We start from the raw sequence: 27,505 nt of genomic DNA on the forward strand, positions 1-27,505 counted from the left end.
GGGTAAGCCAACAGCTGCAAATTTTCCTCTGCCCGCGCCGGTAGAAATGACAGCTGATATGAAACAGAATTGGCAGTTTTTCCACTCACAATGGCAAAATTATGAAATTGTGACAGATTTAATTAACAAATGCAAGTAGCTATACTTTTATCACTGTTGGGGAGAGACTGTTACAAAGTGTATCCCAACCTAAATCTCACTGAAGAATAAAAAAAGGACAGCAGAAATTTTGAAAGCCTTGAAGGCACACTTTGAACCCCAAGTGAACGTAACCTAAGAACGGTATGTGTTCAATATTAGGACCCAAGGTAAAAAAGAGCCCATTGATCAATATGTGACTGCATTAACACAGCTTGCAGAATCCTGTGAATTTGCGCAACTAAAAGATGATCTAATTAAAGACAGGATTGTATTCAGCATAAGAAATCCCACAGTGAGCGCACGTCTACTGAGAGAGGACAAATTGACTCTCAGGAACGTGGGCAACGTGTGCAGAAGTGCTGAGGTTGTAAATCAGTAGCTACAGCATAGTCATGGCAGAATAGAACAGGCCTTGCATTATGCTAATAAATATTCCAGGCCAAAAGATCACAGACAAAGGGCAGGATGGGAATACTGCGGAAGACGTCATGCACAGTGTGGGGAGAACAGTGTTTTCACTGCAAGAAGCTGAATCATTTTGCATGCAAGTGTTTGGCTAGAAGGAAGCACAACGAGCAGGTACAGATGGCCACTGGAGAGATATCAGCCAAAGATTCTGACGAATCACTATACACCATACAACAGGTTGGTTCGGTCAGGTCGATAGGTGATAAATGGTTTGTGACTGTTGGAATGATGACTGCAGAAGGAAAATATCAAGTCAACATCAAGTGCCAGATAGACATCAGTGTGTCATGCAACATCATGACTTTCACAGACCTGTACAAAGTAGCTCAACATGGCGATCCAAAAATGAAGCTCTCAAAAGTAAGGTTGATGCTATATGATGGCACCAAGAGGACAAGTTACTCTGAGAGCCCACTGCAATGGCAAGAACGAACATCTGGAGTTCCAGATCATAGATGGCAAGCAAAAGCCACTCATCCCAGTTGAAGCAAGTCTAAAGCTTGGACTGGTAACCCTCAATGTGCAAAAGGAGAAAACCCAGGAGATAGCCGACAGGAGCAGACGCCGGCGCTGGAACGAAAACGCCTTTGCCAGTCGCAAGGTGGCGCGAGTCCTATAGGCGACAAGGAAGAGGAAGATCTGGCAGTTGTCTGCTCAGGTGCCCGAAGTGGAGACTGTGAGGAAGGAGCGCTTGGATTCCGCAGCGTGGGCAGACAAAATCAAGGTGAAATGGCAGAAAGCCAAATTTCATTTTGACGAAACTGCCGAACCATTGCCAGAATTGAGCATTGGAGTGCCAGTCAGGGTACAAACCTTCAACGCACTCAACAAGAGTCAGCTCAAGTGGCAACTTGGGACCTGCATACAGCAGTTGTCACCTCGATTGTTTGCGGTGGCAGTGAAGGACCAGAGATACCGTCACTATCGCAGGCACACACACACAACTGGAGAAGCTGTTCCTTCACGGCAGGCGGACAATCAGGAAGATGAGCAACCAACGACAACACACACGTGCACCATTAAGAGACTGGCATGATTTAATGACTATGTGTGCAAAGCATGTTCAGAGACTGACAAGAATGACGAGCTACTAATGCATGAGAACATTTGTGTGCATCGTGGGTAACTCGGGCAACTCACAGTGTCAATGATAATGCATGCAATTTTTTTTTGTATGAAAAGGGGGATGTTTGGGATAGAAATGCAATACTGTACCAATATGCCTCCTGGCTTGCTGTAGTCATGTGACCTCTGCCATCAGGTACTCGGACTGGGGGCACCCATTACAGTCAGTTTCAATAAAGACTCAATATACACCAGAATAATGTCCTGTGAGCTTGCAACAGACAATATACCCCTTTTTTCTCTCATGATTTTAACTCAACCAATCTACCTTTCCACACTCTCTAACCTAATTGTGTGTGTGTGTAAACCTCCAGAGTGTGTGTGAGAGTGAAAGTTGGTACATTGTTTATTGTTTTATTAGTTCGGTTTAGGTACAATAAAGTTAACCTCTTTCTTTGTTAACTCAAGTAAACCTGTCTGATTAGTTCTGGTTATGATCATAGCAGGTAAGTAATCAAACACCTACTGAATTGGCCAGTACATCCATTTTAAGAAAGAATGAAACCTGTTGTGGTCTAACAAGGAGAGGGAAAAGAGGGAAGTCTTTCAACCCTTCCTCATTTGACCATAAGTGTAGTCACTGTTATGTAGAGAACAGCAGCAGCTGATTTGCACACAGCAAGATCCCATTAACAGAACACTGATAATAACCAGATATTCATTTTTGTGATGTTGATTGAAAGATAAATATTGGCCAGGCCACAGGGGATAACGCCCTTGCTCTTCTTCGAAATAGTGCCATGGGATCTTTTATCCTGAGAAAACAGAAGGAGGTTCAGTTTAATGTCACATTCAAAAGACAGCACTTCCTCAGTACTGAACTAAAGTATCAACCTGAATTTTACACTCAAGCCTCTGGGCTGGGACTTGAACCCGTTGTGGGACGACCTTAAGAACTGTAAGTGAAGGTCATTAGAGGAAGTGATATCGAGGCACACATGACCAGTCAGTTGTGGTGGAACTGGAGGTAGTAAGACATGTTCAGATGTGCTTGCGCAGTAACTCTTTGCAAATATATGTTCCAGTTCAGTTATAATAAAACCCAAGTTTCTTTTGGATATTATTTGTAATCCTGTGATTCTTAACAACAGATCACACACATATTATATGATGGCAGTGGTGGGATCTATTTTTTCTGAAGACCACCAAACATCACATTGTGGCAATTTTAGATTTTTCCCAAATAATACATCAAAAGAGAGAACAAGGAACAGCAAGCTGCCTACCTGAGTGGCTGAAGATCCAGGAGAACAGCTAGTAAGAGAACCCTCAACACTGCAGTAAGCTGAGATTCCATCCAGGACCCCAGGAGGTTGGAGCTCTGTAGGTACGGCAGGCAATTTGCTAGGAGATGAGAGCTGGGTCAAAAAAATTTAAAAGGAGTAGTTGAAGCCATTACAGTTGTAGCTTTCCCATTTTTTTCTGATTCATGGGTGGCACCTCAGCTCAAAAGAATGTGAGGGACGCAACAGTGCCACGGGAGGTCCAGGACTAAGTTAAAAACTGGTTGTGGCAGCTGCAAGTGCTGCAAGCTCACAGCCCTCTTTAAAAAAAAAACTCTGTAGAAAAAAGGCTGTTCATTGAGCTAATAAGAAAAAATGCATAGCTTTGCCAACAGCCTGCCTGTGCAAACACTGAGAGCTATAGTCTTTTACTCTTAAAAGGGGAAGGTACCAAATCTGTCTTAAAAGGGAAAATAAAATAACTGTTCCTATGAAAAATACAACCTGTAAAATTTCTGTATTTATAAAAGAAACAGGTTCATTAAGACAATGGCTTGCAGGTATCCAGTTATGGACTGGAAGGTGTCAGACACAGCATTTAATCTATTCCAACAGCAAATGGAGCGGTGTTTCCTAGACGTGGAAGTCACTGAACCAGTGAAACAAGCTATCAAAATTAAGATTGCACTAGGCAACAAGGGTTTGCAATGGCTCAATACATCAGGATTGGCAGATGGGGATCTGAAGGACCCTAATAAGATCTGGGCGTTCCTGGAGCAGCAACTGAAGGTAAAGCTAAATTTCCAAATACATACTTTTGAGCTTATGATCTACTGGCAAAGGCAGGATGAGTCCATTGACCATTTTGCTGCAAGTTGCCGAGAAAAAGCTCAATAAGGTGACTTCGCCAATATTGAATTGTTGGAATGGGTTATAGAGCCAGTAAATGTGTCTACCCCACCAGAGGCCTTTCAAAAAGACCTGCTAGAAAAGAAGAAAGAGCACACCTTAGATGACTACACAATGATGGAAGAAAATCTGAAGACATCATGGCTGGGTGCCAACAATTACAAGCGTTGGGGTGGCTACAACAATCGATATGGTAACCAGGGCTCAGAAGTCTGCTAAGCCTTGTGACAAATATGGCCTGACTCACCCAATTCACAGTTGGCTGGTGTACCAGGAGCTGTGCCAAGCTTGTGGCATGCAAGAACATTGGGGAAGGCAGTGCAGAAGGCGGAGCTCAAATACTGTACACAAGAATAGTGGCAGATCACATGCAGAGAGAACGTCTGCAAGACAGGATGACAAACGCAAGAAAAGGTATGCCAAAACACAATGAAAGCCCAAGCAGGTACACCAGGTCAGCAGAGAGACAGATTGCCAGGAGGACATGGATGAAGAATGCACTCATGCGAACAGCAAACAAGCATTTCACATAGTTAATTTGGATCAAAATGTCAATGCTATTATGCAATCTGAGGTATTCACCATGATTGGGATTATATGTCCACAGAAGAGTGGCAGGCATAAGCTCAAAGTAAAAATCAACACTGGAGCAAGTGCAAATATTCTGCCTATCAGTATACTGAAGTACATGTACTCAAAGAAATGGGAATCTATGGTGCAACCTGCCACAGCTAGGCTGACTGCCTCCAATGGTTCTCCAATCAAGTTTATAGAAACGATAACCTTTGCAGTGCAGCTACGAGAGCTCTGGATGGCTACCGTAAACGTTCTACGTTGTAGACACAACTGGACCTGCTGTTGCAGGACCTTCAGCATGCCGAAGTCTATGAATTGTAACAATACGTGTAGTCAATAATGTACAGAGAATGGCAGAACCTATCCAGTTGAGTGTATCGGGTCAGTCCATATAAAGGACAACACAAAGGCTGGCAGTCTTGGCATGAAGAGATGGTTTGACTGGCAGTCTCTCCTCAGACTTCAGTTCCCGGAGGCCAGAGGGATTGCCAGTGATTGGCTATGTTGCCAGTCATCATTTTTCTGAGCTTTCCAGACGAGGGAAGAGGTTCACAACAACTGGATTTGGATGGATAAGCAAACCTCCTCCATGTTTTAGAGACTGTTACATTTGCCTATCTATAAATAACGTTTTGTTCAATCATGTATAGTTAGTCCAAACCACAACATTGTTGTTTCTTGTACATGTGTTTTTATCTTTGGAGAAATGGGGGATGTTGTGGTAAGACTTTAAGACTGGACCATCTTAAGAACTGAAAGTGAAGGTTATCAGAGGAAGTGATTTTGAATCATTCATGGCCAGTCAGTTGTTGGTAGAGCCTTAGGTAGTAAAATGTGTTCAGATGTGCTCTTCATATATATGTAGTGTTCTAGTTCAATTATAATAAAACACAAGTTTATTTTGGGTATTACTTGTGACGCTTAACAAAAGATCACACACCAACAGACAAGTAATATTACAGAAGCCACAACTTTCTGACTCAGATGCGAGTGTTACGCACTGGGCCACAGCTGACACCTAACCTGCAGCCTCTTCTTTCTCTCTCCATCTTTAAATACTTTTTCAAATCCATCTTTTTCAGTCACCACTCCTCAGTCTCACACTGTAGCTCAGCTTCTGTTGCTATATTCCTTTTTTTCTATTTCATCCCCTCTATAAGGTGCCATTTGATGTTTTCTTCATAAATATAAATAGGTGTGTATGGCACTGTGAAAGCACTATCCAGTTTGAATGAACCCAAATGCCATTATCTGTTTTTTTGAAAACATATTCATGAATCCTATAAGTACAATTTAAATAAGGTTTTCATCCTCTTTGGTTATTCTAATGTTATGCCAGATTGACTTTTTTATTTAGAAAGATATAGGAATATATGAATAGCAGCAAAAATGGTAAATTGGCTTCAGTATTTTATACAATGTAACACTGAATGTAACAGGAAAGAAGTGACGGTGAACTTAAACAAGTTGGATTATTGTGTGGGATTTGGGGCAGCCTACATTTGGAAAGCTATTAGAGCCTTGGAGAGGATACAGCGAAGATTCACTAAAGTGGAGTTCGGAATGAGAGGTTAGAATTAGAAAGGACAACAGAAAAAAGGCCTAATTTTCACTGCAGCATTGGAGCTCCAATAAAGGTTTTCAAATTCATGAAGTGCTTTACTATAGTCAATAGCTGCTTTATAAGTTGATAGCACAGGAGCAGAGACTCAGGATTATCACTGGAAGGACAAAGGGGGAAGTTAGAAGATCTTTTTTCCCACACAGTGTTATTAGAATATGGGATGCCTTACAACAAGTGGCTTTCTGGTTGAGACTATATCATTTAAAGGTGAATTGGATTAAGTATTTTAAAAAGGAGACTGTAAAGGGATAAGGGAATTAAGATTGGAACAGATAGTGCCAGTTGAAGAACCAGCACAAGACCCTGGTTAGGTCTCATTTAGAACACTGTGTCCAATTCTGGTCCCCTCATATTGCAAGGAAAAGATTTCGAGAAGAGTCACTAGAGGCGTACCTAGTTTAAAAGCCCTTAATCACCATTCTAGGCTGAGAGCTAAATCTTTATGATGTTTTTTACTAAAGAAAAGTGCAGATTTTAAGGAAATTTGATTGAGGTAGTTAAAATAATGAAAGGACTAGGCTGTGTCCATGGGGATAGATTATGAAAATTAGATAGATTAGGGAGAATCAGGGACATGTGTGTATAAATTATGTAAGCAAACAACTTCTTTAGGTATCAGGAGGTTTCTGTTTTTGCAAAGGCTCGTTGATCTTTTCTAGATTGTACGGTGAGTATGGATTTGAGAGTTTTTAATGTTTTCATGAGTTCTTGGCACTGGCTGATATCAAAACAAACAAAAGTTAGCTGGGAAATGTGTCACATGGTCACTGGAGTTTGCTTTGATCACTTCCAGAGGTCAGAGAGGAATTTCCTACAATTTTGTTTACTCTGAATTAGCCTGAAGTTTTTTTTTAAACTGCTTTCTTTGCCCCTCGCAAGATGACACAGCTGATAAAAGACAAATGAACCAGAATCAAGACTCCATGGCAGATTTGATCCAATATCCATGTAAGGCAGCTCTTCCGGGTACTGTTGGCAATTGACCAGTCTACTCATTGACAGCACCAGGAAAGACAGATTGGACACTAGGATTCTTCCCACTTGGCTCCAGGTAACCCTGAAGGTCAGCAGCAGCAAATTACATTCGTGCAGCACCACTAACATAATCAAACATCTCAAGGAACTTCACATCATCAAGGAGCATTATCAAACCACACAACATAAGGAGATATTAGGACAGGTGACATAAAGCTTGGTCAATGAAATAGGTTTAAGGAGCATCTTAAAGGAGAAGGAAAGACATAGAAATGGAAAATGTTTAGGGAGGCAATTCCAGAGCTTAGGGCCGAGGCAGCTGAAGGCATGGCTGCTAATGGTGGAGCAATGATAATCGGCAATGAGCAGGAGGCCAGAACCAGAGGTGTGCAGAGATTACAGAGAGTGTTGTTGGGCTAGAGGTTAGCGATATTGAGGGGCCAAGCCATGCAGGGATTTGAAAATAAAGATCAGAATTTTAAAATTAAGGCACTGCCAAACTGGGAGCTAAAGTAGGTCAGCGAGCACAGGGGTGATGAGTGAATGGGAATTAGTGCAAGTTAGGCCAATGCCCAAACAGGCAGCTGGACAAGCAATGGGAAGCTTATCATTGCTTTTTGCTGATATACTGCAAGGTTTTAGTCAGATAAACAGCATTGGAGGTTCCCAAGTCTTGGTTCTTGCCTAACCTGTGCCTAAGCTTCCTGGATTTAGGAGAGTTAGGCGTGTCTCTGTAAAGAGTGTGTGTATTTCATACCTTTGTGGACTTCTCCATAGTTTGGTTTGGAGACTCTTGAGTAGGGTGCTGGATTTCCAAGTGTGTCAGACACACACCAAAAGAAAAACCTTTGGTCCTACTGGCCACCTGTTAATGGGACAATTAGATACAGATTTGTTTTGTGATATTCCATTGTAATGATAGATGCCACCATTGAAGAGCATGTAGCGAAGCAGGATGTCCTTTTACTAATATCAGTATATTAAAGCAGCCAAAGAAAACAGGATTGATTTTATTTTGAAAACACGGTTAACACATGTACATCGCCATGCAGTTTACTGTAATGGGTATAGAATTAGCCATAACTGAGTGTTAAAGATTAAATATTCACAATCAGCTCCACACATTAAGACAACAATAGGAATTCTGTTTGGGTCTGACTATAATCTGCATCACAAGTACTGGAGTACAATGGGGCCATTTCATATTTCCTGTGTGCAGTGCAGAAATCTGACAGGTTAAAGAAGCTGTATTGCCTGCACCTTACCACATAGAGATGAGGGATACTCCCATAACACCTTGCACCTCTGAGCACCATGTATTCATTCAACAGCCCCACAGATTCATGGAAAGCGCTTCAGGCAACAAGGCAGAAGCAACAGTGTGGACTGGTTATCTACACGTTCATCTAGGAATCAAATGCTAAATGCAGACAGTTTTATTTATGATGGTGCAACTGTAATCCCTTTTGGAAGTTTAATTATATTGGTTCCAACAAGCAACCTCATTATAAAGACTGTTTAGGATCGAAATGCAGAATATCTGCATGGGGTGGGGGTGAGGGTGGGGGTGGGGGTGGGGACATAATAAATAGCTACACAGATTGGGTACATAACACAACTTACTGTCCTGTCTGTGTTGCAAAAACAAATATTAGCACCTATTTGCTCTTCGTTAGAAGAGCAGAATTGAGATGGAGGGAAGGGACAATGCTTCAAACTCCCTTCTCTGATCTTCTGACTTTCCTATTGACCACCTCCAGGCGTGTATCCATTGTCTCTCGAGATAAGGAGGCCCAAAAGAAAAGAATTTCAGCCACACAGCTGTAGCAAGGTTCAGAGTGGGCACCTCCTCACAGTAAGGAGTGTGTCATGGGGGAAGGGGGAGGGCACAGATATCAGTTACTGTTCTGTGCATCTGAGAAGCTAGATGGGAGAGGCCTTTTTTGGAGGCCCAAAATCTTCCCTTTTGATTGCCAGAGAGATGTAGCTTGGCAAGATCCAATGGGGAGGAGAAAATGGGGGTTAGTGTAGGGAAGAGAAGAATTTCATACCTTCATTAAAAAGCAATTGTGAACTTGTAAAGCCCCTATCCATATACAAAACACTCTTCAGAGAAAAAAATAGCTGAAAAGCCATCTTGGTTACATTTACATCAAAGACCCAATCAGTAGCTCACAATTACTGACCACCTATTTGCTGTTTTTTTGTTGTTTGAGGTAATCAAAATGACCCAATCCAGAATAGAATTAGATACTTCAATCTAGGTCACAATATCATTTATGAATGACCCTTGGGAGACTATTTTAAGTTCCTGTTCAGATGCCAGGAAGTGAATCAATAGGCCTATTCCACATGATTCAGGCCACAGACTAACAATCAACTAACCTGCACCAACTCACTGTCACCCAATAAATAACCTCTTTCATCAAGCTTTTACTTACACCCTGCAGACTGGAGCATGTGTTATATTAGTTACATTACAGAGGACTGAACAGTCACATAACAGCCTGATTTTATACAGTTTATATTATATATACGTATATAATATATATATGTAGGAAGGCAGCATTTGGAAACAAGAGAGGAAAATGCAACCAGTTTCTTGCTGTTTTGTACCATGAGATGCGAAAAGCAGGGGAAGAGTAAGCTAGACAAATAGAGGCCAGTCAACCAGGACAGGTCATACGCAGGGTGTGAAAGAAATGTCAGCCATTTTTCCACAGTTATGCTAATGTAACATTTACAAGGTCTACTAAGATCAGTGCACTTTATTTTACTATTGTTAACTAATTCACATTGTGACTGTAAAGGCAACCAAAATAAATTTTGCACTTTAAATATCATTCTACATCTGCATTATTAAATTAAATCTACATAACATCCCATTCATCGTGAGTTACAATTTTCAGGGAAATATGTGGAAGCCAAAATATAGCCAGGATTTAAATTATGGATAAGATTTCAAGTTCTTGGTGTTTAGCTAAATATCTGGTTCCAAATTATTGAAATTTAATTTACAGTCAGTGCTGTGACTAGACTCATGGGTAAGGCTGATTGGTAAATATGACCCTAAGTTGCACTAAACTAGTTAAAAACATCTCTGGATCTCCCAGTACCCCGGGTGCTGATGACGATTAAAAGGAGTTTCTTTTTTATTCTTTCATGGGATGTGGGCATCGCTGGCAAGGCCAGCATTTGTTGCCTATCCATAATTGCCCTCGACAACTGAGTCTCTTGCTAGGCCATTTCAGAGGGCAATTAAGAGTCAACCACATTGCTGTAGGCCTGGAGTCACTAATAGGCCATTCCAGGTAAGAAAGACAGATTTCCCTCCCTAAAGGACATTCGTGAACCAGTTGGGCTTTTACGACAATCGATGATGGTGCCATGAAACTATTACTGAGACTAGTTTTTAATTCCAGATTTAATAATTAATTGAATTTAAATTCCACCATCCTGCTATAGTGGGCTTTGAAACCATGTCCCGGGGCATTAGCTTGGGCCTCTGGATTACTAGTTCACTGACATTCCCACTACGCCACCATCTCCCCATCATATAGGGTAGATAGAAAGAAATTATTTCCTCTGGTGGGGAGTCCAGGACAAGGGGGCATAACCTTAAAATTAAAGTTAGGCTGGCCACGGGTGATATCTGGAAGCACTTCTTCACACAAAGGGTAGCGGAAATTCAGAACTCTCTCTGCAAAAGGCTTTTGAAGCTAGATTCATTGAAATTTTCAAAGTGGAGATAAAACCAGTTATTCCAGTTAATAATTCTCATCTTAATTTTTTTTTTTTTACAGCTATTACTTTTCCAGTTCTGGTTTTAACTGAATTGAGCTCATAATCCTTGTTAAAGAAATATGCACTAAAGAATTTATTTCCGCACCCTACCTGTAGAAGTTGCAGCAGCTTGACACAGGAAATTGTTTCCATCTTTCCTCATTATGTCCTGCTTTATGCAGGATGGGCGGGAGGGATGCTATGAAGCCAGAGTAGGCAGACTCGCTGCCACAACTTTCAATGAGTTTCCAATCTCTGTCATGTTGTTGGGAAGAAAGAATAAAGGACAGAGCAGGTCTTCAGCTACTCCTGGCAAGATACATCATTGGGAAGCAGGATTTTTAACTCCACCGTGCTGCCAGGCAAGATTTGGTGTGAAGGAAGGCACAGCACCCCCCCCTGTCATTGCTGGAAGTCAGGGCAGGTACGAGGTATGGGAGTCTCCTGTCGTCCCTGAAGGTCAAGGGAAGAGATGTGGTGAAGGGACACTAATGGGAAAGGGGAGAAAAGATAGAAATACTTGACAAAAAAAAGTTAAAACATATTTTCATCTGTCTTCAATACGAAATTGGCAATCCTATTTGGTTGCCAAAGGTTGGTCAGTTTGAGATTTGGAAAATGCCATACTGGTGCAGTAGGGGACACCCTTTTGAGGTTAGGTCTGAGGCACAATTCTGGGGGCAGAGGGAGCTTTACTCTCTATCTGAGTGAGCTACATTTGACATGTGAGTGTTTAATGCTAATGATGCATGCCTGAAAAGGGTTGCTTTTCCTCCAATACAAACACTTCCCACCCTGATGAGTGCAAAACTCACAGAAAAAAGACAACACTTCCGAAACAAAAAATAACAGGTTTGTTTCCATTTATAAATAATACTTATGTAACGTTACTTTTAAATAAAATTAAATAAATACCCAGTATGAAGTAGCTGGGCATATATCGCTACAGTTTTTGACAACGGTTTGGGGCAAGGGTCATATTTCAACTCTTTGCTTAAGGGAAGCTGACAAAATTATAGCTACTTTGCATTTTCAGTATTTTTGCTTAGTTGTCTGATTTTAATATTGCACTGATAATATTACTCCTGGTCCCTGGGCGTCCTTGTACTGAAACAGTGGAGTTTGTTTCACTGCTACACTGAGTGCAAATTATAAAAAAAATTCTGGCCCAAGGAGGCTGAAATTTCCCCAGATTGTGTTTTCCACACAGTGACTTCTTAATCTCAACATCTGGGAACGTTTCTGAGCCTGATCTCACAGGCCTCGAACCAGTTAAAGAGTAGCATTGGGAGAGCAAGGGCGTAGGTTACCTACAAATGTTAGAATAGGACACATGATTTCAGGGAACAGAACGAAGGAGAAATAAATATAAAGCAACTCTTCCCCCTCCCATTTGTTGTTACATCTAATTATATACAAGTTAAAAGTTCATCACATTCCAGTTGTCACATAAATATAAAAGTGAGGGAAAGGTGTGGTTCACTTTCTGACAGGAAATTTTTGAGCACTTGGTAATCTCAAACTTCCTTCACCAAATATCAATCAAACTATGATTGACATCAAGACCTATTTAAACCAGCCCCCCACACAAGCAGTATACAAACACTGGGCCTGGTTAGTGCTAAACATCTCAACCATACACCAGAGAACAGTTCCATGGGTGGTCAGCTCGTGATTAATTAAAAATGCAATACTGTGCTGAGCGTTCCCTGTTGAAACCAGAGCTACATTAGTGTCTGACATCAATTAATAAAGAAAAATTTCACATTTTAGCAGTGAAAAGATTAGCTTTCATTAGTAGATTCGAGGCCTGTTATTAGACACAACAGTTATGTCAAAGAAGCTAATTGTCCCCATCCTCCATACCACAAACTACCTGCTCCCTCCATATTTAGATGGATGTTTGTGCTCATCAAGGGTGGGGTTGTCAGTGTTGTGCAATGGAACACCCTCCACTTTCAGTACCCTGGTAACAACATCAAGTACTTCCAGGTCAGGTGTAATATCTCAGCATGGCTCATTGGGAGTCTTTGAATAAGGTGGTTGGGGATTCAAGTCCCAGTTCAGAGACTTGAGCATGGAATGTAGGCTGACACTCCAGTGCAGTGCTGAGGTGCCTTTCGAGGTGATGCTGAACCGAGGCCCTATCTATATATTCAGGTGGATGTGAAAGATCCAGTGGCACAATTTGAAGAGGTTTTCCTGGCATCCAGATCAAAATTCATCCCTCATTCAACAGCAAAACAGATAATCTGGTTATTTATCTCAATGCTGTTTGTAGATCGTACTGCATGCAATTACGCTACACTGTCTACCTACAAAATAATGGTCAATATATTTCAAAAACACTTAATTGGCTGTGAAGCACTTTAGCAGCTGCTGAAGATATGAAGGGTGCTACATAATTGCTCTTATACAGTGGTAGCCGTGGTTGAATGGTAACACTCTCGCCCGAGTCAGAAGATTGTGGATTCAAGTCCCAATCCAGGGACACTCAATGCAGTACTGAGGGAGCACTACAATGTGAGAGATGCTGAATTTCGAATGAGACGTTAAATCAAAGTTGCCTTTTCAGGTGGGCATAAAGGATTCCACAGCACTATCTGAAGAAGGTGTTCTCTCCTGAATCCTGATCAATATTTATTCCTTCAACCAAAACTTTAAAAAGATGATCTGGTCATGATCTCAATGCTGTGTGTGGGATCTTACTGTGCAGCTGCTGTGTTTCCTACATTACAGCAATGACTACACTTCAAAAAGTACTTAATTGACTATAAAGCGCTTTGGGACATCCTGAGGTCGTGAATGGTGCTATATAAATGCATGTCGTTCTTTGTCTTTATACGAGTTATATGGAGAGTAAAGCTCTCTCTGCTCTATCCCAACAAAGTGCCTTAAATCCAAGCTCTCAAACAAATGATGGATTTGTTTGCAGTTGATGCACACAACCAAACAAACTTCACTTTTGCAACCCAAAACAGCAGTCAGAAAGATAGTTCCTTCATGCCATCTGGGGCTGGATTTAACCCAAGGTGAAAAGTAGTGCTTCAGAGCTGATCAGCAGTGTGTTGCCTCAACCTCAACTTTGTGATTGTCCCTCTGCTATTAGAAAACTTGGAAACACAGATCGATGGGAATCTCCTGCATTACAGGGAGAGCTAGCAACACAGAAGGTCGTGACTGATAATTCAGCCTGAATGAATATGGATGTTATGCAGTTTTGCCCACTGATATTAAATACTACTTTTGCGCCCTCATTTTAAAAAAAATTCTTAAAGTGTCATCTACTGTTCTGCTTGCAAAAAAAAAGTCAGTAACCAGGCCAACGGAACAACATTACTCATCAGCAGGAACACCTCGGCTGTAGTTCACTCCTTTATTACTTGCAGTGTTGTGGATGATGTCAAAACACTGGCTGCTGAAAACTGCCCGAGTCCTGAGGCACCGTTCCCCCACCTAACATGGCTGTAGAGATGACACTACGGTTTTAAACTCCAAGCTCTATCATTGATAGAATGCAGTAAAATAAACACAAGAGTCTTGCAGTTGGAGCAGCTGTTAGCTGTCTGCAAAAAGCACAGAGAGCAACGAGCAAACCACTGACTTGTCCCATTCGCAAACGCCTCCTGCATCAGTGCTGGACCTGGGGGGGGGGGGGCAGAAAGAGAGAGAGAGAAAGATGAAGACAGAAACATGCTGGGAAAGGAATACACCCATCACTGGATTTACAAGTTCAGGTGAAAATTCATTTTACTTCAATGACAATCAATCAACAGTTCTGATGAAGGGTCACTGACCTGAAACATTAACTCTGCTTCTCTCTCCACAGATGCTGCCAGACCTGCTGAGTATTACCAACATTTTTTGTTTTTATTTCAGATTTCCAGCATCTGCAGTATTTTGCTTTTATTTTATCCCTGGTAAACTCTGGAGAAAGGATGGGAGCAAAGATCTTCACTGCACACACCCAGTGTGAGATCCAATCCCTCCCCTCCCTACTCCTGAACCATAAACTGGGATTAAATTCAATGTTCTTTTACACTGTGTCAATGGATGCTGCTCGTGTTGGCACATGGTCCTCTCCTGCCATCATGTGTCATTGATCCAGTACTGCAGGCATGCAGCCCACAGTCATTCAAATAAACGTTTTGTTTTCACTGAACATGGGTAGTGGTGATTAGAATCTATCAAATTCACCACGTTTGGGCAGAGTGAGATACAAGGATTCGAAGTTATAGCGTGCAGAGAGTGAGCTTATTATATGAAGTGAATGAATTCCAACATCGCCTAGCTTAAGACAGGCAAAACCAAACATCATCCTCTGCGGCTCCTGGTAGCACCCCTGTGACAACGTCCTGGCTGCCATCTCAAGCCTTGCTCGGAGCTGCTGAGCCTTGGTGGGCTAGCTGACCCCCAGCTGAGCTTCATTCTCCTTCTCAGAAGAGTTACCAAGAAGGTTTTCTTCCAGCTTTCTGGAATATGATTTGCTTCTGTCCCCACTCCTCGCCAGATATTTGCCCACACCTTCATGACCTGGAGGCTCACCGTCTTGAATGCTCTCTCACCTCTGCCTTCCAAAAAGCACAACTGGTCCAGAATGTCGTTCCCAGTGACCTCTCCCATGCAGATGTCTGCATGTAAGTTTGCCAACCTTCCAGGAATTAAAGATTAATTTCCAGAAACTCATAGGGGCCTTAAACAAAATTGTTTGTTTTGTTTTCCCATTTTTTTTTAGTAGTTTTATTACTGTAGTTACAAAAATAGTGGAGATGGGAAAGATGATTGTTTGACCGACAGACAAGAACATCCATCTGAGTGTCAAATAGTCCAATCACTTTTCAATTTGTGTGAAAAGGTGAGAATGGACAGGCCAGGTGACCAATGGTGGGAAAGTGGGATGGGCCAATTGAAGGCAGGAAGCTATGTGATGAAACCTTCAGGAAAATGTCCAACCAGAGTTGGTAATGTTATCCATACACCCATCCTCACAAAGCTCCCACAGCTTCCTGTAGCCTTGCTATGGATTGACTACAAGATCCTAGTTCTTGTGTTGAAATCCTTTCAGGGCCTTGTGATCTTCTTCACATCCACTCCTCTACTCTCCACTCTTTAGACGCCAGCCTAGTTTTCATACCTGCTTCTTTCATGCACCGGGGTGGCCATTCCTTTTTAACCTCTTGCCCCATTCTGTTGAACCGCCCCCCCCCCCCCCCCACCCCATCACAAATCCCTTCACCTTGCCCCCTCCACTCCACTCCCACCATGCTTTCATTTGACTTCCTTAACCTCTGTATTTTCTCTCTCCCTCCGCTGTCCCCACCCCCCACCATCACTGTTTAGTATCTACTTTTCTATAAAGTGCTTGTAAAACTGCAAGTTGCTCCAGTGGCTGAAGGTACAAGTTGTCACTGCTGTTTTCTTGGACCTCCTGAGCATCACCTGTTAAAGGAACCACTGGGCAGGTGGAAATAGATCAAGCAGAATTAGGTCAGGAAAAGACCCCACCCCATCTGGTCTTCCTGATGCTTTTTTTCATTGGTCAGGGCAAGCGGCAGCAGAAATGCCCACTTCAAACGGGTGTATGCCTTACTGTAATATTTACTTGAGGAGGGAGGGAAGTTAGGCACTTTGCACTGTTGTGGCATGCAGGAAGTCTGATGAGATGTGAGGGGAGGCGATGGCATAGTGATATTGTCACTGGACTAGTAATCCAGAGCCCCAGGCTAAGGCTCTGGGGGACATGGGTTCAAATCCCACCATGGCAGAAGGTGGAATTTGAATTCAATTAAGAAATCTGGAATTAAACAGCTAGTCTAGTGGTGATCATGAAACCATTGTCGATTGTTGTAAAATCCCATCTGGTTCACTAATGTCCTTTAGGGAAGGAAATCTGCCGTCCTTACCTGATCTGGCCTACATGTGACTCCAGACCTACAGCAATATGGTTAACTCTTAAAATGCCCTCTGAAATGCAAGCTACTCAGTTGTACCTAACCGCTAAAAAGTCAATAAGGAATGAAACCGGACGGACCACCCAGCATCGGCCTAAGCACTGGAAACGACAACAGCAAACCCAACCCTGTCGACCCTGCAAAGTCCTCCTTAAGAACATATGGGGGCTGGTGCCAAAATTGGGAGAGCTGTCCCACAAACTAGTCAAGCAACAGCCTGACATAGTCATACTCAAGGATAAATACCTTACAGACAATGTCCCAGGCACCATCATCACCATCCCTGGGTATGTCCTGTCCCACTATCAGGACAGACCCACCAGAGGTAGCAGCACAGTGGTATATAGTTGGGAGGGAGTTGCCCTGGGAGTCCTCAACATTGACTCCAGAACCCATGAAGTCTCATGGCATCAGGCCAAACATGGGCAAGGAAACCTCCTGCTGATTACTACCTACCGTCCTCCCTTGGCTTATGAATCAGTGCTTCTCCATGTTAAGCAAGGGCACAAAAGGTACTCTGGGTGGGGGACTACAATGTCCATCACCAAGAGTGACTCGGTAGCACCAGTTCTGACCGAGCTAGCCAGTTCTAAAGGACATAGCTGCTAGACTGGGTCTGTGGCAGGTGGTGAGGGAACCAAAAAGAGGGAAAAACATATCTGACCTCATCCTCACCAATCCACCTGTCGCAGATGCATCTGTCCATAACAGTATTGGTAGGAGTGACCACCGCACAGTCCTTGTGGAGACGAAGTCCCGTCTTCACACTGAGGATACCCAGCATCGTGTTGTGTGGCACTACCACTGTGTTAAATGGGAAAGATTTCGAACAGATCTAGCAATGCAAAACTGGGCATCCATGAGGCTCTGTGGGCCATCAGCAGCAGCAGAATTGTACTCAACCACAATCTGTAACCTCATGGCCTGGCATATCCCCCACTCTACCATTACCATCAAGCTGGGGGACCAACCCTGGTTCAATGAAGAGTGCAGGAGGGCATGCCAGGAGCAGCACCAGGCATACCTCAAAATGAGGTGTCAGCCTGGTGAAGCTACAACACAGGACTACTTGCATGGCAAACAGCGGAAGCAGCATGCGATAGACAGAGCTAAGCGATGCCACAACCAATGGATTAGATTGAAGCTCTGCAGTCCTGCCACAAAGGAACATAGGAGCAGGAGTAGGCCATTCAGCCCATTGAGCCTTCCTGCCATTCAATATGATCATGGCTGATCAACCACTTCAATGCCTTTTTCCCACACTATCCTCATATTCCCTTATGTCATTTATGTTTAGAAATCTGTCAATCTCTACTTTTAAACATACTCAATGACTGAGCTTCCACAGCCATCTGGGGTAGAGAATTCCAAAGATTCACAACCCTCGGAGTAAAGAAATTTCTCCTCATCTCTGTCCTAAGTGGCTTCCCACTTATTTTGAAATTTTGTCCCCTGGTTCTAGACTCCCCAACCAGGTGAAACATCTTAGCTGCATCTACCCTGTCTATCCCTTTAAGTATTTTGTAGGTTTCAATGAGATCACCTCTCATTCTTCAAAACTCTAGAGAATACAGGCCCAGTTTCCCCAATCTCTCTTCATAGGACAGTCCCACCATCCCGGGAACAAGGCTGGTGAATCTTGGTTGCACTCCCTCTATGGCAATAATATCCTTCCTAATGTAAGGGGACCAAAACTGCACACAGTACTCCAGGTGCAGTCTAACCAATGTTCTATACAATTGAAGCAACACTTCACTACTCCTGTACTCAAATCCTCTTGCGATAAAGATGAACATTCCATTAGCCTTCTTAATTGCTTGTTGCACCTGCATGTTAGCTTTCAGTGACAGATTGACAAGGACACCCATGTCTCTTTGTCCATCTACACTTTCTAATCTCTTGCCATTTAAGAAATACTCTGCACATCTATTCCTCCTACCAAAGTGGATAACCTCACATTTTTCCACATTATATTCCACCTGCCACGTTCTTGCCCACTCACTAAGTCTGTCCAAATCCCCTTGAAACCGCTTTGCATCTTCCTCACAACACACATTCCCAACTAGTTTAGTGTCATCCACGAATTGGAAATGCTACATTTGGTCCCTACATCCAAATCATTGATGTATATTGTGAATAGCTGGGGCCCAAGCACTGATCCCTGTGGTACCCCACTAGTCACAGCCTGCCAATGTGAGAATGACCCGTTTATTCCTACTCTCTGCTTTCTGCCTGTTAACCAATCCTTATCCATGCCAGTATATGGGCGGCACAGTGGCGCAGTGGTTAGCACCGCAGCCTCACAGCTCCAGGGACCCGGGTTCGATTCTGGGTACTGCCTGTGTGGAGTTTGCAAGTTCTCCCTGTGTCTGCGTGGGTTTTCTCCGGGTGCTCCGGTTTCCTCCCACAGGCCAAAAGACTTGCAGGTTGGTAGGTAAATTGGCCATTATAAATTGTCACTAGTGTAGGTGGTAGGGAAATACAGGGGCAGGTGGGGATGTTTGGTAGGAATATGGGATTAGTGTAGGATTAGTATAAAGGGGTGGTTGATGGTCAGCACAGACTCGGTGGGCCGAAGGGCCTGTTTCAGTGCTGTATCTCTAATCTAATCTACCTCTTATTCCATGTGCTTTAATTTTGCTAACCAATCTCCTGTGGGGGACTTTATCAAAAGCCTTCGAAAATCCATGTATACCACAAACACCGACTCCGCTTTATCAATTCTGTTAGTAACATCCACAAAGAACTCCAACAGGTTCATCAAACATGATTTCCCATTCATAAATCCATGTTGATTGACTATGCTCAATCAGATCATTATTATCCAAGTGTCCATTTATCACATCCTTTAGAATAGATTCTAGCAGTTTACCAACGACTGTAAGGCTAACAGGTCTGTAATTCCTTGTTTTCTCTCTCCCTCCCTTCTTAAATAGTGGAGTGACATTTGTAACCTTCTAATCTGCAGGAACTGCTCCAGAATCTATAGAATTTTGGAAGATGATCACCAATGCATCCATTATCTCCAGAGCTATCTCTTTCAACACTCTGGGATGTAGAATATTGGGTCCTGAGGACTTATCAACCTTCAGCCCCATTAATTTCTCCAATACAACCTTCTTACTAATACTAATTTCCTTCAGTTCCTCATTCCCCCTAATCCCTTGGATCTCTAATTCTGGGAGATTTCTTGTATCTTCCTCAGTGAAGACAGACACAAAGTAATCATTTAGCTTCTCTTCCATTTCTCTATTCCCTATTATAAATTCTCCTGACTGCCTGCAATGGACCCACATATGTCTTAGCCAAACATTGTACCTGTAGAAGCTTTTACAGTCTGTTTTTATATTTTTGCTAGCTTACATTCATATTCTATTCTCCCTTTCTTTCAGTTGTGGATGGGATTCTGCAAAGGAAGATGGTTGTGGTTGTTGGAGGTCAATCATCTGAGCTTCAGGACATCATTGCAGGAGTTCTTCAGAGTAGTGTCCTAGGCCCAACCATCTTCAGCTGCTTCATCAATGACCTTCCTTCAATCATCAGGTCAGAAGTGGGGATGTTCGCTGATGATTGCACAATGTTCGGCACCATTTGCGACTCCTCAGATACTGAAGCAGTCTGTGTAGAAATGCAGCAAGACCTGGACAATATCCAGGCTTGGGCTGATAAGTGGCAAGTAACATTTGTGCCACACAAGAGCCAGGCAATGACTACCTCCAACAAAAGAGAATCTAACCATCTCCCCTTGACATTCAATGGCATTACCATCGCTGAATCCCCCACTGACATCCTGGGGGCTACCATTGACCAGAAACTGAACTGGAGTAGCCATATAAATACCGTAGCTACAAGAGCAGGTCAGAGGCTAGGAATCCTACAACGAGTAACTCATCTCCTGACTCCCCAAAGTCTATCCACAAGTTAGGAGTGTGATGGAATACTCTCCACTTGCCTGGATGGGTGCAGCTCCAACAATACTCAAGAAGCTCGACACCATCCAGGATAAAGCAGCCCACTTGATTGTCACCCCATCCACAACATTCACTCCCTCCACCACCGACACACAGTGGCAGCAGTGTGTACCATCTACAAGATGCACTGCAACAATGCACCAAGGCTCCTTAGACAGCAGCTTCCAAACGCGCGACCTCTACCAACTAGAAGGACAAAGGCAGCAAATGCATGTGAACACCACCACCTGCAAGTTCCCCTCCAAGTGACACACCATCCTGACTTGGAACTATATCGCCGTTCCTTCACTGTCGCTGGGTCAAAAATCCTAGAACTCCCTTCCGAACAGCACTGTGAGTGTACCTACCTCACATGGACTGCAGCGGTTCAAGAAGGCAGCTCACCACCACCTTCTCAAGGGCAATTAGGGATGGGCAATAAATGCCGGCCTAGCCAGCGACGCCCACATCCCATGAATGAAGAAAAAAAAAGTTTATTTGTCCTCCTTTGCTGTATTCTAAAACCCTCCCAATCCTCAGGTTTACTATTATTTCTGGCAACTTTATAGGCATTTTCTTTTATTCTTATGCAATCCTTAACTTCCTTTGTTATCCATGGTTAACTGCCTTTACATTTGGGGTTTTTGTGCCTTGAAGGAATGTATGGTTGCTGTGAACTTCGTAATATTTCTTTGAAGACTATCCATTGCCTCTGTACTGTCATGTCTTTTGGTGTATTTTCCCAATCCACCTCAGCCAATTTGCCCCTCATACCTTCATAATTTCCTTTGTTCAAATTTAACACCCTGGCTTCAGATTGAACTACCTCACTTTCAAACATAATGTAAAATTCTATCATATTATGCTCACTCATCCCTAAAGGCTCTTTTCCAACAAGATTATTAATTAGCCCTTTCTCATTGCATAATACTAGATCTAAAATAGCCTGTTCTCTAGTTGGTTCCTTAAAATACTGCTTTAGAAAGCCATCCCCAACACACTCCAGAAACTCGTCCTCCACAGCATTAGTGCTCGTTAGGGTTATCCAGTCTATATGAAGATTGAAGTCACTCATGATTACTGTATTACCCATGCCACATGCTTCTCTAATCTGAGTAATACCATGTCCCACAATACCACAACTGTTTGGTGGCCTATAAACAACTATTAATGTTTGCTGCCCCTTGTTGTTTCTTAGCTCCACCCAAACAGATTACACATTTTCTTCTTCCGACCTGAGATCCTTCCTTACTAATGTACTGATCCCATCCCTTATTATCAGCGCAACACCACCTCCTTTTTCTTTTTGCCTGTCCTTCCTAAATATCAAATATCCTTGAATATTCAGTTCCCAGTCTTGGTCACCCTGTAGCCACATTTCCGTTATGACAATTAGATCATACCCATTTACCTCCATTTGGACCTTTAAATCGTCTATCTTGTTGCGAATGCTGTGTGCATTCAGGTAGAATTAACCTTAACCTTGTCTTCTTGACATTCTGCATTCTAAGCCTAGTTGATGCTTGCCTTTGTTTCGCCTGCCTTCTAATGTCACTTGCTACTTTTCTACCTCCTGTTACCAGCTTTACTTCTTTCCAATTTGAGCTACCCCTCAGGTTCCCATCCCTCTGACAGGCTAGTTTAAACCCTCCCCAACAGCATGAGCAAATCTGCCTGCAGGGATATTAGTTCCAGTCCTGTTAAGCTGTAGCCCGTCCATCTTGTACAGGTCCCACCTGCCCCAGAACCGGTCCCAATGCCTCAGGAGTCTGATGCCCTCCCTCCGATACCAATTCTCCAGCCACGTGTTCAATCGATCAATCCTCCTATTCCTATGCTCTCTGGCATGTGGCACTGGGAGTAATCCTGAGATTACTGCTTTGGAGGTCCTGCTTTTTAATTTCCTTCCTAACTCCCCAAAATCTGCTTTCAGGACCTGACCCCTCTTGTTATCTATGTCATTGGTACCAATGTGGACCACAACCTCTGGTTGTTCACCCTCCCCCAGAAGGATGTCCTGCAGCCGCTCCGTGACATCCTTGACCCTGGCACCAGGGCGGCAACACACCATCCTGACGTCACGTTTACTGCCGCAGAAATGCCTGTCTGATTCCCTGACTATCGAAACCCCTATCACTATTGCTCTTCCACTCTTCTTCCTCCCTTCCTGTGCAGCTGAGCCACCCATGGTGTAATGGACTTTGCTCTGGCTGCATTCCCCCGAGGAACCATCGCTCTCACCAGTATCTGAAATGGAAAACCAATTAGCAACAAGATAGACTCAGGGGACATCCAGTCGTGAATGGTGGTGGACAATTAAACAACTGACAGGAGGAGAAGGCTCTACAAACATCCCCATCCTCAACAACGGGAGAGCCCAGCACATCAGTGCAAAAGACAAGGCTGAAACACTTGCATCCTTCTTCAGCCAGACGTGTATAGTGGATTATCCATCTCAGCCTCCTCCTGAGATCCCCTGCATCACAGATGCCAGTCGTCATCCAATCCAATTCACTTCACGTGACATCAAGAAACGACTGAAGGCAGTGGATACTGCAAAGGCTATAAGCCCTGGCAACATTCCAGCAATAGTACTGAAAACTTGTGCTCCAGAACTAACCACACCCCTAGCCATGCTGTTCTAGTACAGCGACAACACTGGTATCTACACAGCAATGTGGAAAATTACCCAAGTATGTCCTGAGACAAAAATCAGGACAAATCCAACCTGGCCGATTACTGCCCTATCAGTCTACTACTAATCATCAGAAAAGTGATGGAAGGGGTCGTCGACAGTGCTATCAAGTGGCACTTGCTCAGCGGCACAGTGGTTAGCACTGCAGCCTCACAGCTCCAGCGACCCGGGTTCAATTCTGGGTACTGCCTGTGCGGAGTTTGCAAGTTCTCCCTGTGTCTGCGTGGGTTTTCTCCGGGTGCTCCGGTTTCCTCCCACAGCCAAAATACTTGCAGGTTGGTAGGTAAATTGGCCATTATAAATTGCCCCTAGTATTGGTAGGTGGTAGGGAAATATAGGGACAGGTGGGGATGTGGTAGGAATATGGGATTAGTGTAGGATTAGTATAAATGGGTGGTTGATGGTCAGCACAGACTCGGTGGGCCGAAGGGCCTGTTTCAGTGCTGTATCTCTAAACTAAACTAAATAACCAGCTCACTGATGCTCAGTTTGGGTTCCGCCAAGGCCACTGATCTCCTGACCTCATTACAGCCTTGGTCTAAATATAGACAAAAGAGCTGAACTCAAGAGGTAAGGTGAGAGTGACTGCCCTTGACATCAAGGCAGCATTTGACCGAGTATGGCGTCAAGGAGCTTTAGCAAACGGGAGTCAATGGGAATCGGGGGGAAACCCTCCGTTGGCTGGAGTCATAGCTAGCATAAAGGAAGATTTGTGGTTGTTCGAGGTCAATCATCTCAGTCCCAGGACATCACTGCAAGAGTTCCTCAGGGTAGTGTCCTAGACCTTCAGCTGCTTCGTCAATGATCTTCCATCCATCATAAGGTCAGAAGTGGGGATGTTCACTGATGATTGCACAATGTTCAGCACCATTTGCGACGACTCAGATACTGAAGCAGCCCGTGTCCATATGCAGCAAGACCTGGACAACATCCAGGCTTGGGCCGATAAGTGGCAAGTAACATTCGTGCCACACAAGTGCCGGGCAATGACCATCTCAAACAAGAGAGAGAATCTAATCATCTCCCCTTGATGTTCACCATCACTGAATCCCCCACTATCAACATCCTGGAAGTCACCATTGACCCGAAACTGAACTGGACCAGCCATATAAATACTCTGGCTCCAAGAGCTGGTCAGAGGCTGGGAATTTTGCAGCAAGTAACTCACCTCCCGAGTCCCCAATGCCTGTCCACTATCTACGAGGCACAAGTCAGGAGTGTGATGGAAAACTCTTCATTTGCCTGGATGGGTCTAGCTCCAACAACACTCAAGAAGCTCAACACCATCCAGGACAAAGCAGCCCGCTTGATTGGCACCCCAGCCATCACCTTCAACATTCACTCCCTCCACCACCAATGCACAGTGGCAGCACTGTGTACCATCTGCAAGATGCACTGCAGCAACTCACCAAGGCTCCTTCGCTAGCACCTTCCAAACTCACGACCTCTACCACCTCGAAGGACAAGGACACCAGATGCATAGGAACACCACCACCTGCAAGTTCTCCTCCAAGCCACACACCATCCTGACTTGGAACTTATATTGCCATTCCTTCACCGTTGCTGGGTCAAAATCCTGGAACTCCCTTCCTAACAGCACTGTTAGTATCCTACACCCCAAGGACTGCAGCGGTTCAAGAAGGCAGCTCACCACCACCTTCTCAAGGGCAACTAGAAATGGGCAATAAATGCTGGCATAGCCAGCGACGCCCACATCCCCTGAACGAATACTTAAAAAATGAGCAGGCGTTGCTAGTGCAAACCATTCAGGAGCTAACCAGAAGGGCGCTGTGTAATAAAGGCACTTTAACTATTTTAGTCGTTTTCCTTCAGTTCTCATGCTTCCAGCACCACTGCGAACACAAATGGGTTTCCCAATGGGAATCGCCCCATCTGATGTCTAGTAGGAAAAAAAAGGACCTATGGAGGGACACGAGAAGGTGTTGCATGCATCAGCAGCCAGAGGTGAAGTGACCTTACTTTGGCAGACCTACCGCTGGTGGAAGTTTCTCTTCCCAATGGAAGATGCAACAGCAACTCAGAAGAAATCACTCGGATATATCAAACCCCTCCAAAGCCTCACCGCTCTCTATATCTGTAACTTCCTCCAACTCTCCGAGATCTCTGTGCTCCGATTATTGCACACCCCAATTTTAAATCACTCCACCACTGGCCCCCATGCCTTCGGTGCCCAGGCCCTGAGCTCTGCAATTCTCCCCCTAAACTCTCCACCTGTCTCCCTCCTCCTTTAAAACACTCCTTAAAATCTACCTCTTTGACCAAGCTTTTGGTCATCTGTCCCAATATCTCCTGTGGCTTGGTGTCAAATTTTGTTTAATAATGCTGCTGTGAAGCACCTTGTGGCATTTTACTATCTTAAAGGTGCTAGATAAATGCAAGCTGTTGTTGTCGCATTGGATGTATTTTCAGACGTTTGTCAGGTTTCAGTGGCACTGCAAGAAAGAAGAGGTTCCTGGGCAACTGACATTCAGCGTTGGCAGCACACACCAGGGTGCCACCATCCATTTCTGCAGACCTGGGCACACACCATAGCCGCTATACAGTTTAGCAGGTAAGTGTGCCAGACCTCTCAGGGTCTGAATCAGCAAAAGAGGTAGAAGGAGAGTTGTACCATCTGCTGGAAGAATGTTTGTGGCTACCATGAAGCGCTGGGCTGGCACATGTAATTACAGTAATGCCAGCGATGGTCTGAAACTTTGGTGTTGCTCTTGTAAGCAAGCTGAAATGATCAATGGGGATGTTCAGTGGAATGGCACAGAGGGAAACCCAACTCACAAGCAGGGCTTGGGGCTCTGGACTAACTGTTCACTTGTCTGTAAACTCAGACCTGAATCTAAAGATTCCTTTCCCTACCACGTCTTAGTCCCGTGCCCCCTGCCTCTTCAGCCTTGGCAAAGATTTGAAGTGTCTTAGTCTCCTGTTTCTGCTTTCTGAACTTTTATCCTCCTATTGTAACAATCACCTTTAATTTTCCTCATTGGTTTTAATTAGCCACATGATATTGTAACAGTGACTACACTTCATAAGTACTTAATTAACTGCCAGGGATTGCCAAGGTTTGAAAAGAATAGGAAAGATGACGGGTAAATCGACAAGTAATAGTTACAGGAGAGCAAGTTTGGATTTTAGAAACTCTCTACTGTCAAAGGAAGAGAAGACTTGGGGCAAGGGTGAAGAGTTCCGTAGTTTGAGGTATAGGAACTGGTAATAGACGTTGTAATGACACATCTAGATTTGAACAGCATTCAAATGCTTTGGGACATCCTAAGGTCATGAAAGGCACTGTAGAAATGTAAGTTCATTCTTCTCTCTTGCGTCCTTACACACAATTTTCCCCTCTCGCACTTGTATGCTCTATAAATCTGTCCAAACCTACACCTGATGTTATGCTGACATACTGACAGAGGGAAATTGAGTGTAAACCTTTTCAGTCCATCTAGAACGCACCAATTGCCCTGCTGGCAGTAATGGGGTGTTACATTAAAATCAGAAAATATAGCCTAACAAATTTTATTAGAAAGGCAGGTATGCGGCAGTTCCAATAAAACACAAATAATTGCAAATAAAGCTGGTATTGAAATAACATTGATTGACGACTAGGAATCATTAATGAAACATCAGCTGTGTAGGTGATTGTCACATGACTGGTTGGATGGCAGCATTCAGAACTTTTAGCACTTCTAACACAAAATTAAACAGGAATGAAAAGCATTCTATGTAGTACAAAAATGGGAAAAAGCAAACAAGATTGATTCAAATCTCAAAAGCAAAGCATTTTATCTGAGATCTGGATGATGGACCTGTTGTCCTTTACGTAACCTCTTTTCAGTTCAGTCTTTCACCCTTCTTCACTGTCAGTCACAACCTTTCCTGTCTATTTTCTTGATCATTGATCTTCTGAACTTTCATTTCTTGTCAATGCATATTCCTTCCTCCTGACATTTGAATGCTGTTCAAATCTAGAGGCGTCATTACAATATCTACTACACTCTTTCTTTGTACCTCAAATTATGGAACTCCTCACCCTTTTCCCCAAGTCTTCCGTTCCTCTGATAATCTAGAGT

General features: G+C 43.5%; 1 protein-coding gene across 1 annotated transcript in view; it reads right to left on the reverse strand.

Moving 5' to 3' along the window:
* Positions 1–8,049: 8,049 nt before the first annotated feature.
* The window catches only part of clip2 (CAP-GLY domain containing linker protein 2), a 228,241-nt gene continuing 208,785 nt past the window's right edge, over positions 8,050–27,505 (reverse strand). The window contains 1 exon segment of the mRNA XM_068010178.1: positions 8,050–14,467. Within this exon segment, the coding sequence (XP_067866279.1) occupies positions 14,456–14,467 (12 nt within the window). The 3' untranslated portion in view covers positions 8,050–14,455.

Source organism: Heterodontus francisci, chromosome 30 (genome assembly GCF_036365525.1).
Source record: "Heterodontus francisci isolate sHetFra1 chromosome 30, sHetFra1.hap1, whole genome shotgun sequence".
Classification (NCBI taxonomy): domain Eukaryota; kingdom Metazoa; phylum Chordata; class Chondrichthyes; order Heterodontiformes; family Heterodontidae; genus Heterodontus; species Heterodontus francisci.